The sequence below is a fragment of the Brachycentrus maculatus genome, unplaced genomic scaffold, assembly GCF_059751285.1.
Source record: "Brachycentrus maculatus isolate JH-2025_06_01 unplaced genomic scaffold, ASM5975128v1 h1tg000184l, whole genome shotgun sequence".
NCBI classification, from domain to species: domain Eukaryota; kingdom Metazoa; phylum Arthropoda; class Insecta; order Trichoptera; family Brachycentridae; genus Brachycentrus; species Brachycentrus maculatus.
In genome coordinates, this window is record NW_028280935.1 from 106,744 (window position 1) to 119,872 (window position 13,129).

A 13,129-nucleotide genomic window follows, 5' to 3' on the forward strand; every position below is an offset into this window, starting at 1 on the left:
TTTACCTCGTTTTATATGTTATCTGGAACGGTTATCAGTAACAGTTGCACTCTGAACCTATTAGGTTAGAATGAATATCAAAATAGAATCTTCTTATTTAGTTTATTTTATTTTGTAAGCCTCCGCTCACTTATTTTTTGCGAGTGATTATAAATATAATCCTTAGCATTCCTCTAATTTTGCATTGGTGTTGTATCTGGAAGATAACGGAAGAAGCGAAAATTACCCATATGGCCAGAGTTTTCATATGAATGGTTTAGCTTAATTTTAATTTAACTATACATACAAAATAGTCATGCATGCACATTTTTATTACGAAGACTTGATCTCTACAAAATAAATAGATTTTGAATACTATAGTAATATCTCAGATAATATATCATGGGTGTACTGGCAAAAAACGTTTACTCGAAAATATTCAATTTTGACTTTCTATAAACTGTTCTATAATAAATCCCTTACCGCACCCCAATGGTGCATAGGGCACTGCTTCATATAAACGCAGTGTTATCTCGATCGATTACACATGAAGGAAAGGTGATCAGCCCTCCACTTCAGGTACCAGTCCAGTGTAGTATTGAATAAATATTAGAGTGAAAAAATCACTTATATTTATTAAACCCCCCTGGGAATCGAACCCGGGACCTCCAGAACGGTAGGCGAGCATGCTGACCATTACACTACGGAGGCGGACTATAAACTGTTCTATAAACTGGTAAAATACACTAAGTTGATTGAAATATTTGAAATGTCATATAAATGTGGTTTTTACACTAAATTCAACAAAGTTTAATAGTGGGTATTTTATTTAGGCTAAAAGCTTTAAATAACAGGGATTATTCAAACAGGGATTTTAGAGTTAATGTTTTTTGCCAGTATACCCACGATATATTATCAACTTTGCTAAATCACATTATAATTAGCTTCCACCATATATAAAATAAATTGTACCGATTTCCACAAATTAAGGCTGCATGAATTATGATTACTATCAGTTTTGGATTGACTATGTTTTTTTGTTTGTTTCTTGATTGTCCTAAAATATTACAACTTTATTTTTTGTTTATATAATAAGACTTGTCTAGCCATAATTTAGTTTATTTGATAGTTTATTTTAGTTTATGTACAGGCAATCCTATATTTTCTTAGTTTAGGGGCAAAACTTTTCACAAATGACAATATTTGTTTTACTCAATTACAAATCATATTTTTATAAAATAAAATAAAAATACGAATCAAATTTCATCATCATATTAAATACTGTCATCAGTAATTTTCAAGTTTTTTTTTATACCAGCTTGAAAAGAAAAATCGTACAGTTTTAATTCTTTGATGAAATTTGATTTTTGACATTTTTGTTGTTTTTTTTTTGTATCTAACTTTATAAATATATAATTTGTAAGCGAAGAGTTTGTAGTAGAATAAATATCAAAGATAATACTGTGTAACAGTTGACCTCAATTAGTTCATGAAATGTGAATAAAAACTCAAAAAAAATAAAAAATAAAAACTACTGAAAAGGTTATTTTTTACAGTTCCATACTTTTTTCACAATGAAGCATATTAGTTAGTATTTTTTTATTTGTTTGTATTTGTTTTTTTCATACATTTATCAAGCATAGATTTTATTTTTTAAGAGTTTTTGTGGTTTATGTGAATATACACATATTGAATAATACAAAAATATATGAATACTAAGGATTGCCTGTAGTTTGTTAATAATATAAGGAAAAAATACATTTTCATTATTTTTATTGTACTTTATTTTTATGGAATAATCTGCTAAGGTTATATATATATATAGTATTATATATTGAGAAGCAATAATTACAGTTCTATGATCAATTTTGATACTCTTAAGTTTATTTTCCAAATTATATAAATATGTATTCATAAAAAAATCTATAAAGAATATTACGAAATTATCCATGTGTTTTTATTTCATTCCCAATTTTTAAATAGTTATTCTCATTCAGAAATGGTTAATCTCATTCATGAATGGTTTCTCATTCATTTAATCGGTTGTTACCTGAGGAACAAAAGCTTAAAGAAGCAAGCAGCACATTAATTTAGGGAATCCGATGTTGATAAAGAGTTAGTATTAACACATTTAGGATGGGTGTTTTTTACGCTTGCAAACCGCTGGCAACGGGATTTGATAATTATGTACATATAGTAATATTAATTTAAAAACAAAATATGTAATTCATTATTTTTTGACTTTGAAATGTGGCTGGCGCAGAAGGTAAAAACACCCTTCCCGTCCTTAAGCATCAATCGACCGAACGGGTAGAAATACTTTTCCTCTCCATAGTTTGTTAACAAATGAGATGGTAGACATTCAGTCATCAAAATGTGGAAAGATTGTTACCATTATATTATAGCACCACTATTTACTCAATAATTTCACTACGAGGGGAAATATTTTGATTCAACATTCTGGATTTTGATAGAAAGTAGATAATATCCCCATAGATTTCTATTTACATATTAGTTACTATTTACATATTCGTAATATTTGAAGCACTAACTTTGTGATTTTCTATTTTACTTATAAAATACCTTTGTTATGAAATCACTACTTATAACTTAATTATATAATGTCGACTGGTTTCGAACTAAACAGATCCTTGTTAGTTAGTCTTGGGGAACTAGCTGCTTGCTTCGAAACCGGTATCCATTATGATTGAGTTATTATAAGATATATTAAGTGAATTTATAACAAAGTTATAAAGTTATATACAGAACTAGGCAGAAGATTTGTGTCTTCGAAAGTATAGTTGGAAAATTAAATTTTATCAAAATAACATAAACAAACTGCAAGATGGAATTCTTTTAATCAAACAGGTACTATTGCATATTTATAAGACAAAAAGTTTAAATCAAACTGGTAGGTTACATAATATTTTGCTTATATTTAACGGATCAGGTCAATGGCTGGCCTGACGATGGCTTCTGGGACCTGGACAACTGGCCTGGTGATGCCTTCTGGGGCTGTGATGACTGGACGGGTGATGCCTTCTGGGGCTGTGATGACTGGGCGGGTGATGCCTTCTGGAGCTGTGATAACTGGGCGGGTGATGCCTTCTGGGGCTGTGATGACTGGGCGGGTGATGTCTTCTGGGACTGGGATAACTGGGCGAGTGATGCCTTCTGGGACTGGGATGACTGGGCGAGTGATACCTTCTGGGACTGGGATAACTGGGCGAGTGATATCTTCTGGGATTGGGAGTATTGGGATCATTGGCTTGGTGATACCTTCTGGGGCCGGAACAATGGTATCAACAAGGGATTCCAAAGACTTGTCACTGACGATGTTCAGGATGATTTGAACAAGGGGGCTGGAAGCCTTGGGTGCTGGGGCAGCATCGACAGTTGGGACCTCTGGCACGTGGATGCTTGGGACTTCTGGGGAGATCACGGTTGGTGGGCGGATCTGTGGGGGCTGGATGCTTGGCACCTCTGGGATGATCGGCAGCGGGCTGATCACGATTGGCAGAGAAGGAAGGGGCATGGCCACGTCTGGCTCTACTGGCAGAGGCTTCAGGTTGATTGGCAGGTCAGGGAGGGCTGGCAGTGGGAAGACAGATGGGCCTTCTGGCAGGGCCGGTCGGGTGAGAGAAGGATGACCCACGGGGATGTCGAAGGTTCCGACTAGTGGATGGCTCACGGCCGTGGCCACCAAAGCGAAGATCAGGAATAAGAATTTCATCTTGATGCTGGAATAAAAGAAAAAAAAACACATTTACGTTTAGTGAATCAAGGATATACAAAGATTATTTTTTAACTACTATGTAGTCGGAGCTTGTCCTCCTTATTGACAACAATATTAACTACTTAACTAACTACCTAACTAAGTTAACATGTTTGGTAAGTTGGCTGTGGTCACCGGTTCAACTCCTAGGGAGTTCAAAATAAATATAACTGATTTTCTATGAGAGTCTCCACTTAAAATATTGAATACGAACCAGGATTCCTTTAACTTGGAAATGGTTCAGCCAGGATTTGAAACAATTCCAAATAAACATGTTTTTTTTTATTCCACCAACCATTCTAGTAAACTGAGAATCTACCGTTTGCTGATTTTGAGGAATATCGAACATTAAAAAAAATATATTAACCTTTCTGATACTGAACAGAAAACAATGAAAAAAATCTGGTGCTTTCCGGAGCAGGTAAAGATATACCCGAAATAATTTTTACTATTTAATTTTTTTCTTCTTCAAACCCTCATCCGCACCCAAATATCAAGATAACACATTTAGGAAAGGTGATCAGCCCTCCGCTTCAGGTGGTACAGGGTAATATTGAATAAATATTAATTTCAGTGAAAATTTCAGTTTATTTAAATTGACTTTATGATGAAATAATTATTTTCATCGTTTGAATCATAATTTTTGCAGCCTCATATAAAGATACATATTTTATAAAAAGTAAGTTATTTCAAATCAAAATGCGTTAGGAGTAAGATTACCTTACTAAATACATGAAAATTTCAAGGATATCAGAAATTGCAAACATTTAAGAGATCAAAACTTTTCTTACTAAGGTCCAGAATGGAAATTTATTAAATTAGAATTGAATATCATAAAAGTATTGTTGTTATTGATTGAATAATTTGATGAATAATTGGTGTTAAAAGGAAGGAGTTACTTACCTTTAGTTCTTTGCAGGCAGGAACTTAACTGTGCTATTGAAAGTTTTGGTCCGGTTTATATAGTATGTTTCTGAAGTGCTGGTGTTGTGTTATCACAAAGAATAATAGAGTTCATGCCCAATAAAACAAATCCTCACATCCATACTCATAAATTATCAAAGCTGCTTCTATAAAGATTAAGAATTAATTGGGTGTTCTTCCAAATTTCCCATTATTTAGTAGCAGATTAGGTATACAGAATTAGGTAAAGGAATAATAAAATATAAGAGTTATAAAAACATAAAAGTTAGTCTAGGCTTTTTTATACATTTTATTACATAATTGTTCACTTACTACTTCAAGTTTTTCTATGCAATAAATAATATTTTAAAGTTATTTATGTTGGTAGGATGCTGATATGATGTCTTATTCCAATATGGAATAAAACCGATGGAAGTATTTTCTTTCCTAATAAATACTTTGAATTTTTAAGTAACTAACTAACCATCATGCCACTTCTCCGCAGGGATAGGCAGAGAGAATAGAACACCACACTGTCTTTGCAAACAAACTTTGCCACTTCCACATTCATGCATCTTCTCAAACATACTTAGATTACATATTACATACCTTGATCATGCCAAGTTTTCCTCAGTCTTCCTTTGCTCCTATTTCAAACTAAATTTGCTTTACTGTTTTTTCGTCACTCCTTCGTTCCACATGTCCAAACCATCTCAAAACACATTTATTAAGTTTATTGATAACGCTTATCCCAGCCCATTCCATTCTTTCCTTATTTCACTATTCGAACATCTTTCATACTGAGAGGTCCCGTTTTGACTGAATTTAGTCTATGTATTAATTATAAATCAAACACAGATTTTTCGAGTCTACTAAGTTGTATTTTATTAATAAAAACACATAAAAATTTTATTGTGACATTGAAGGTGGCTGACATAGCCACCCAGGTGATTTTGTATAGAAGATTAGATCTTCACATTCGTTTGATAATGCCCTAACAAGGCGAAACAATTGTCACAATATAATTTTTATGTGTTTTTGTTAATAAAATACAACTTAGTAGACTCAAAAAATCTGTGTTTGATTTATAATTGATTCATAAATTAAAATGGAGTTCTACAAATTAAACGCCAAATCAATAAATTAATTTAGTCTACTTTATTCTTCTTTTGTCAACTCTACGTTTCACTTCCATACATTCGGGTTCATACTCATTTTATTGTTATTGTGATTTCACTGCTAGTGCTGGATTTTTCTAGCTTCCGGTGTTAGATTTTTATTTCACACAAATGATTTCACTGCACCATTTACTCTTTTTTCTCTATATCTCTATCAATTCTTAGAACACATACTTAAGACTTTCTTTGTATTTATAAAAATCAAAATCTTTTATCATTACATTCGTCATTTTCATTTTCAAAATATGCTTATCGAAATATAATATTTTAGTAAGTCAGCAACATATTAATTAAGTAGCTGGGCGACTGTAACATGTGGATCTGTGTGGTTCTGGCACCGATTGTAATCAAAGTTTCATTGATATCTCATCTCAACATATTTCTTTTTCTTTCTGTGCCGTATCAGGTCCCTCTGACATTGGCAATCACTCTGGCGAAGGCTTTTCTATCTTGCGCAACCCGGAACAGTTCCCCCACATGTCCATTTCCGGTTCAATCTCTTGTATTGCGCAGCCAAGACGTTTGCCTTCTACCAGGACCACGCTGTCCCTCAATTTTCCCCATCAGTATCATCAACAAATTTCTTCTTCTTCTTCTTTTAGGACTAAGTCTGCTCCTGGGAGGTGGAAGACCAGCTATCCCTCCATCATTTAGGTGGTCTTCCTGGGGGTCTGATCCCGCTTATGCTGCTGTCCGCTGCTATCCTCACCACTCGATTCGGACGCTCTTCCCACATGATTTCTCCAAAAACGTCTTCTTTCTCTTCCCATCGCACAACATCTTCAACATTGCAGATTTTTCTTATTTCAGAGTTTCTAACTCTGTCGCGAAGTGTTAGGCCTGCAACGGGTCGTAGAGTCTCCATTTCGGATGTCATAAGAAGGCTTTTTGTTCTCGCGGTGTCGGCTCTTGTTTCCGTGCCGTATGTCAAGATCGTGTATCAACATATTTGTGTAAAAAAATGGATACATTCAAAATATTGTAAAAATCATAAAACCACTATATTAGAATAGAAATTATATTATTTACTTGGTGTTTATTCTCTAGATACAAATTAGCAGTAATCAAGATACACAATCTAGTATGAGTACAGGTATGTAACCCCAAGTGTCGGGTTGTGGTCCCGTGGTTAGTGTTGCGGACTCTTAAGTCAGAGTTTCTCGGTTCGAACCCACTCTACCACAATTTGATACCTATTTCTAATAATGAGCCCCTAGGCTCATAGAAATAGTATGAAATTGAAATATTTGTATAAATAATAAAAATACAAATATTTATCTTTTCTTTAAAAAAAAGTACACTAGCCACACTACTGGTTTTCTCTTCACCCTATCTACTATTGGTACCAATACTGTTAAACTAACTAACTAACTAACTAACCATCACGCCGCTTCCCCGCAGGGGTAGGCAGAGAGAATAGAGCGCCACACCACTCTGTCCTTGCAAACATTCTTCGCCTCTTCCACGTTCATGCATCTCCTCATACATACCCGCCGATTGTTACGACTCCTAACCTGACCACTTTCAGGTATTTGGCATACCTGATCGTGCCATGTTTTTCTCGGTCTTCCTCTGCTTCTTTTCCCACTAACATTCGCCTCATAAATTTGTTTTACCGTTCTTTCCTCACTCATTCGTTCCACATGTCCAAACCATCTCAACACATCTTTCTTAATTTTATCGATAATGCTTATCTCAGCTTTGCATTCCTTCCTTATTTCACTATTCGCACATCTATCATACATCGTTTTGTCGCACATTCTTCTGAGAGATCGCATTTCGACTGCATTCAGTCTACTTTCATCCTCCTTTTGCCAACTCCATGTTTCACTTCCATACATTAGAGTTGGAACCAGGACTCCGTTGTGCACTGCCAGTTTAGCTTCCGCTGATAGGTTTTTAACAATACTGTTAAAACTAGTGGAAAATGGTTTAAGCTGTAAATAGTATCATATGTGAGAGTAAGTAACACTTGTAACGTGTATAAACTACATCAGAACTGGAATGACAGTGAAAAGTTTAGAATTGATTTATTTATTTTTCATCATATACATAATTACAAATTACAAATTACAATAATGTGCTCTCGCTAAGTTTTTCCGTACCGAGGGAACATTTTACAATACTTATTTATAAAACTATAAAAAATAAAATTCCTTATGAACGATGCTATCCATATTAGATCTATAAACTTCCATTATACATTTATGAATATGCTCTTTTATACTCAGCTTCGTTTTTCAATGAATTTATGGATAATAGAAGCAGGTTGCATACTAATCAAAGTTTACAACATTTTGAGTGTGTCCAAATACTTGTTCACAAAATCTGGATTATCTCCAATTACAGGAGTTATTTTCATATTATTTTTTGACATCTCATCAAAGATGAAGAAGAATATGGAAGTCTGGGCATTTACGGGGCTTACGACCGTCATAGGCTGGTTTAAGTGATCACTTTACACACGTGTAACATTCACCAATTCTACCCATTATTGACAACCACACTACTTAAATTCTTGGAAGTTCTATATATATGAACCAATTTAGAAACCTTGTTCATGAATCACTAGAACTTCACTAGAGACATCTATTGGTGAGATGTAAAGAAGCTTTTTATTAAGCAGAAACTCTTATTTTAGTATGTGAGATCCGAATCCTGGATTATAATCACACACATGAGAAACGCCAGAAAATACCATTTTCATTTTTATTATTAAGCTTATAATTTGACCAGATAATTTATTTACAACATTTTGAGTGTGTCCAAATACTTGTTCACAAAATCTGGATTATCTCCAATTACAGGAGTTATTTTCATATTATTTTTTGACATCTCATCAAAGATGAAGAAGAATATGGAAGTCTGTATAACTTTATTGCATACTAATCAAAGTTGTTTTAGAGACATACATTGAGTCATAATAACATCACATCATAGTATGTGTTAGATTTTGTTTGATGTGTTTCTGTGTTTTGGATCCCGTAGTTCTATGTACATTTCCATAAAGCATGTTAATCGTTATTTGTGCTTTGCTGGGAGATGCTTTCTTGTGATACGTAAGAGTAATTCTTAAATGCACATGCAAGGATTGTTTTAGCATATAGTTGTTTGACTGTCATGAATTGTAATTTTTTGAATATTTTCTCTGTGGGAGCCCGTCCTGGAACTTTAAGTGTTATTTTAATTATTGATTTTTGGGTAACAAAAACACTTTTGAATAACGCATTGCTCTTACCACCCCAACCAATACTCCCATAATGTAATATAAATATATAATAATAAAACCCTTATCCGCACCCCAATGATGCATAGGGCACTGTGTCCTTTAAACGCAGTGTTATCATGATCGTTTTACTTATGAAGGAACGGTGATCAGCCCTCCGCTTCAGGTACCAGTCCATGGTAATATTGAATAAATATTACAGTAAAAAAATCACTTATATTTATTTTTACCCCCCTTGGGAATCGAACCCGGGACCTCCAGAACGGTAGCCGAGCGTGCTGACCATTACACTACGGAGGCGGACATATAGACAGACATAAAGCATAGTAAATTTTTTATATTTATTCTGAATTTAGGACGATATGTTATGTTTTTAAAGATGCAAGTAAATTTTTCAGCTTATTTTGTTTGTAGTATAATATACAAATTATAGGTGTCTCAACTGAGACAAACTATCTTTTATTTTTAAAATGTAAGTCAGAGCATTTCAGGGATCACAACCTGGCATTGGCTGGCTTAATTGATTACTTTATACATTTGTGTAGCATTCATCATTCGACTCATTATTGAATATTCATTTTGCATTATTTTTTTCACGAATGTATGCTTTGTTGTTGGACTTTGATGACACTGATGTTAGTTGTTATTTTAGATGCAGAATTTCAGTTGATAGTACTGCCATTAGTTGAAAATTTATGAACTATATAGCTTTCTTCAATTGGACATACTCAGTCCACGACTCAATTACATAGTAATTACAATTACTTCTTGACATAATTTGTAAATTAAAAGCATCGTTAACTTTGTGGTATGGTAATATAACACTCTCCTTATCATTCATCGTTCACTTTGTGTAATACATCTCATATAATAGTATTATCTTGATTGTTGTGAAATACATGAACAAACGGTGATCAGTTCTGCGGTTCAGGTACCAGTCCAGTGCAGTGAAAAATAACTTGAATTTATTTTGACACACACACACATAAGTGTAGATAGAACAGTTAAACAAATGCAGATTTTGTATGGAGGATAACGAAACGCCAATCCACATTCTCTATAATTGTGACGCACTCGCTCGCAAATGAAGTCACATCCTTGAAGGACGACTATTGGACTCCGAGAAGGTGAAGCTCTGAGAAGGTGGACACCAAGACAGGTCGTGAGCTACATGACTCATGTAGGTCTCAGGAGTGAGCTGTGATACAGAGGCAGGTCACAATAGAACTTATATAATCTATTGTGACCTATAAGTGTAGAAAGAACAGTAAAACAAATGATTCGAATGTAGTTGGAAATGGGAGCAGCTGAAGATCGAGGAAAATTTAGTATGATCAAGTATGCCAAATACTTGAAAGTGGTCAGGTCAGGAGTCGGAATAATCGGCGGGTATGTATAAGAAGATACATGAAGGTGGAAGATGCAAAGCCAGATAAGTGTGGCATTATATTCTCCCTGCCTACCCCTGCGGTGATGATGCTGAGTAATTTTTAAGATTTTATATTATATTGCGTATAGTAAATATCTTTATAAAAAGTATAATGGTATCCTTTTGACAAGTAAATAATATTTTCAAGGGGTGTATTTCATTGTTAATTTTTTATAAAATAGTTAGTTTTTAGCATATTGAATAATATATAATAAATAATATATATTTAAATTTTTGATTTGTCAATAACGTTTTGGTAAATAATATTTACACTTATTACAAGTATTTTTCACTTTTTATTGTTCCAATTGTTTTCAGTTTTAATATTATGTTAGGGTTATTTTAATATTTATTTCCTCCTTAATTGTGACAGTAGAATAATACTTTAGGTGACTTTCATTGAAATAAAATGAATTGTTATCAGCTTAAGTAATTATTATTTATTAGGTCCAAAAAATGAATAAAAAAGCAGCGTTACAGGAATCCAGTAAATTAACGGATCAGGTCAGTGGCTGGCCTTTCGCTCTCTCCATAGTGTTCATTTGGAATGAAGACATCTGGTCTGTTGATGTCTGGAATAACGGGTCTGGTAATGCCCTCCGGGGCTGTGATGACTGGGCGGGTGATACCTTCTGGGGCTGTGATGACAGGGCGGGTGATGCCTTCTGGGACTGGAATTACTGGGCGGGTGATGCCTTCTGGGACTGGAATCACTGGGCGAGTGATACCTTCTGGGACTGGGATAACTGGGCGAGTGATACCTTCTGGGACTGGGATAACAGGCCTGGTAATATCTTCTGGGATCGGGAGTATTGGGATTACTGGCTTGGTGATACCTTCTGGGGCTGGAACAATGGTATCAACAAGGGATTCCGAAGACTTGTCGCTGACGATGTTCAGGATGATTTGAACAAGGGGGCTGGAAGCCTTGGGTGCTGGGGCAGCATCGACAGTTGGGACCTCTGGCACGTGGATGCTTGGGACTTCTGGGGAGATCACGGTTGGTGGACGGATCTGTGGTGGCTGGATGCTTGGCACCTCTGGGATGATTGGCAGCGGGCTGATCACGATTGGCAGAGAAGGAAGGGGCATGGCCACTTCTGGCTCTACTGGCAGAGGCTTGAGGTTGATTGGCAGGTCAGGAACGATTGGTAGTGGGAAGACGGATGGGCCTTCTGGAAGCAGTTGAGCCGGACCATTTGGAATCATGCCGGGAATAAGTCGAGCTTGGCTGGATGCCACGAGGGCAAACGCTAATAGGAGGAACTTCATTTTGAACCTAGAACATAATAAAACCACTTTAGTCTATTTTTGTCTTCAGAAGTACTACGAGTATTCACAGACACACCTGATTTTATTCATATACCATACATAACTAAGTAATAATATCAGATGCATAAAAATATAGATTTTTCCTCGTTGATACTACGAGTATATGGATAATTGTACAAACACAGTAAATTCGTTAGATTTTTATTTATTTATATATATTTAAACCTAAATTGGTGCATATGTTAAATATTAACCAAATAGTATAATAGTTGTATTATAATTGGGAAACATATTTATTTATTTCCTATTTTATTACTGTTGTAAAAAATGGTATAGGAAACCTGTGCAGTTGTTATAAACTATCCATCACACCACTTCCTTGCCCCTGCAAGGAAGTGGTGTGATGAAGTAGGCAGGGTTTATAGAAAGCTATACAACTCTGTCATTGCAAACATTATTTGCCTCCTATGGAAGAGTGTGGACTCATGCATCTCCTCATACAAACCTGTCGATTATTCCATCTCTTGACTTGACCACTTATAAGTATTTGAAATACTTGATCATGTCAAGTTTTCCTTGGTCTTTCTCTGTTATTTGTTGTTGAATAACTGATTTCATTTATAAGACATGTCTATTGACATATCTGCCTAGTTTTTTTAAATTTACAAACAAAAAATATTTAAAAAATAAAATGTATAAAAGTAAAGGGTTGGTATAACACTTACTGTTAGTTGTTGAATCCTTTGCAAGAAACACAATGTAACTGTGATTCTACTGATATTTTCGTGGTTTATATACCAATGTTAACAATGAATATTGATAAAAAATCATATATACTTTAATCTGTACAAAATTCACCAATAAAACAAATCCCACCAGTTAGTGTTTTCAATGATATACAGTTTATTAAGCAATTAAAGGTCAAATATTGGTGCATTAATGCCAGAGCGGAATTCATACTTTTAGATTATGGATATTATATATGATATCATGTTTTTTTGTTGTCTGGTTCTCGCTTATAAAGTGACAGCCCAAACAAAGGTATTTGTAATATTACTAATAGTATTTTCTATACATATTTTTTTTACTATTTACACCATATTTACAATTGATTCATCTTCTTACTATGCCTCTCTACATTGCTGGTTGGCATTCATCATGTCATTTTTTTCTTTGTCTGCATTCGCTTTAAATAGCAACTAAGTGTGCAAGTGGAACAAATCTTCTTTCTTCCTTCAACCAGTTTACATTTGGCTGTGTAATATAATATGTATCACTTTATATATCTTTCCCCTTATTAAATAAAACAATTAATATAGTTCTCTTTTCTTTATTGTCTATAACTTTTCCTTTCGTGTGCGTTTCAA

General features: G+C 34.5%; 1 protein-coding gene across 1 annotated transcript; it reads right to left on the reverse strand.

Moving 5' to 3' along the window:
* Positions 1 to 10,763: 10,763 nt before the first annotated feature.
* Positions 10,764 to 12,529, reverse strand: LOC148307951 (uncharacterized). The gene is made up of 2 exons (XM_088262565.1): positions 12,488 to 12,529; positions 10,764 to 11,769 (listed from the first exon to the last, which is right to left on the reverse strand). The coding sequence occupies exon 2, from the start codon at positions 11,760 to 11,762 to the stop codon at positions 10,983 to 10,985; it is 780 nt and encodes a 259-aa protein (XP_088118691.1). The 5' UTR covers positions 11,763 to 11,769; positions 12,488 to 12,529; the 3' UTR covers positions 10,764 to 10,982.
* Between the last annotated feature and the right edge of the window lie 600 nt (positions 12,530 to 13,129).

Excerpts from the sequence above, each read along its gene's own strand:
- LOC148307951 (XM_088262565.1), bottom strand. The coding sequence starts at position 11,762 with ATGAAGTTCCTCCTATTAGCGTTTGCCCTCGTGGCATCCAGCCAAGCT.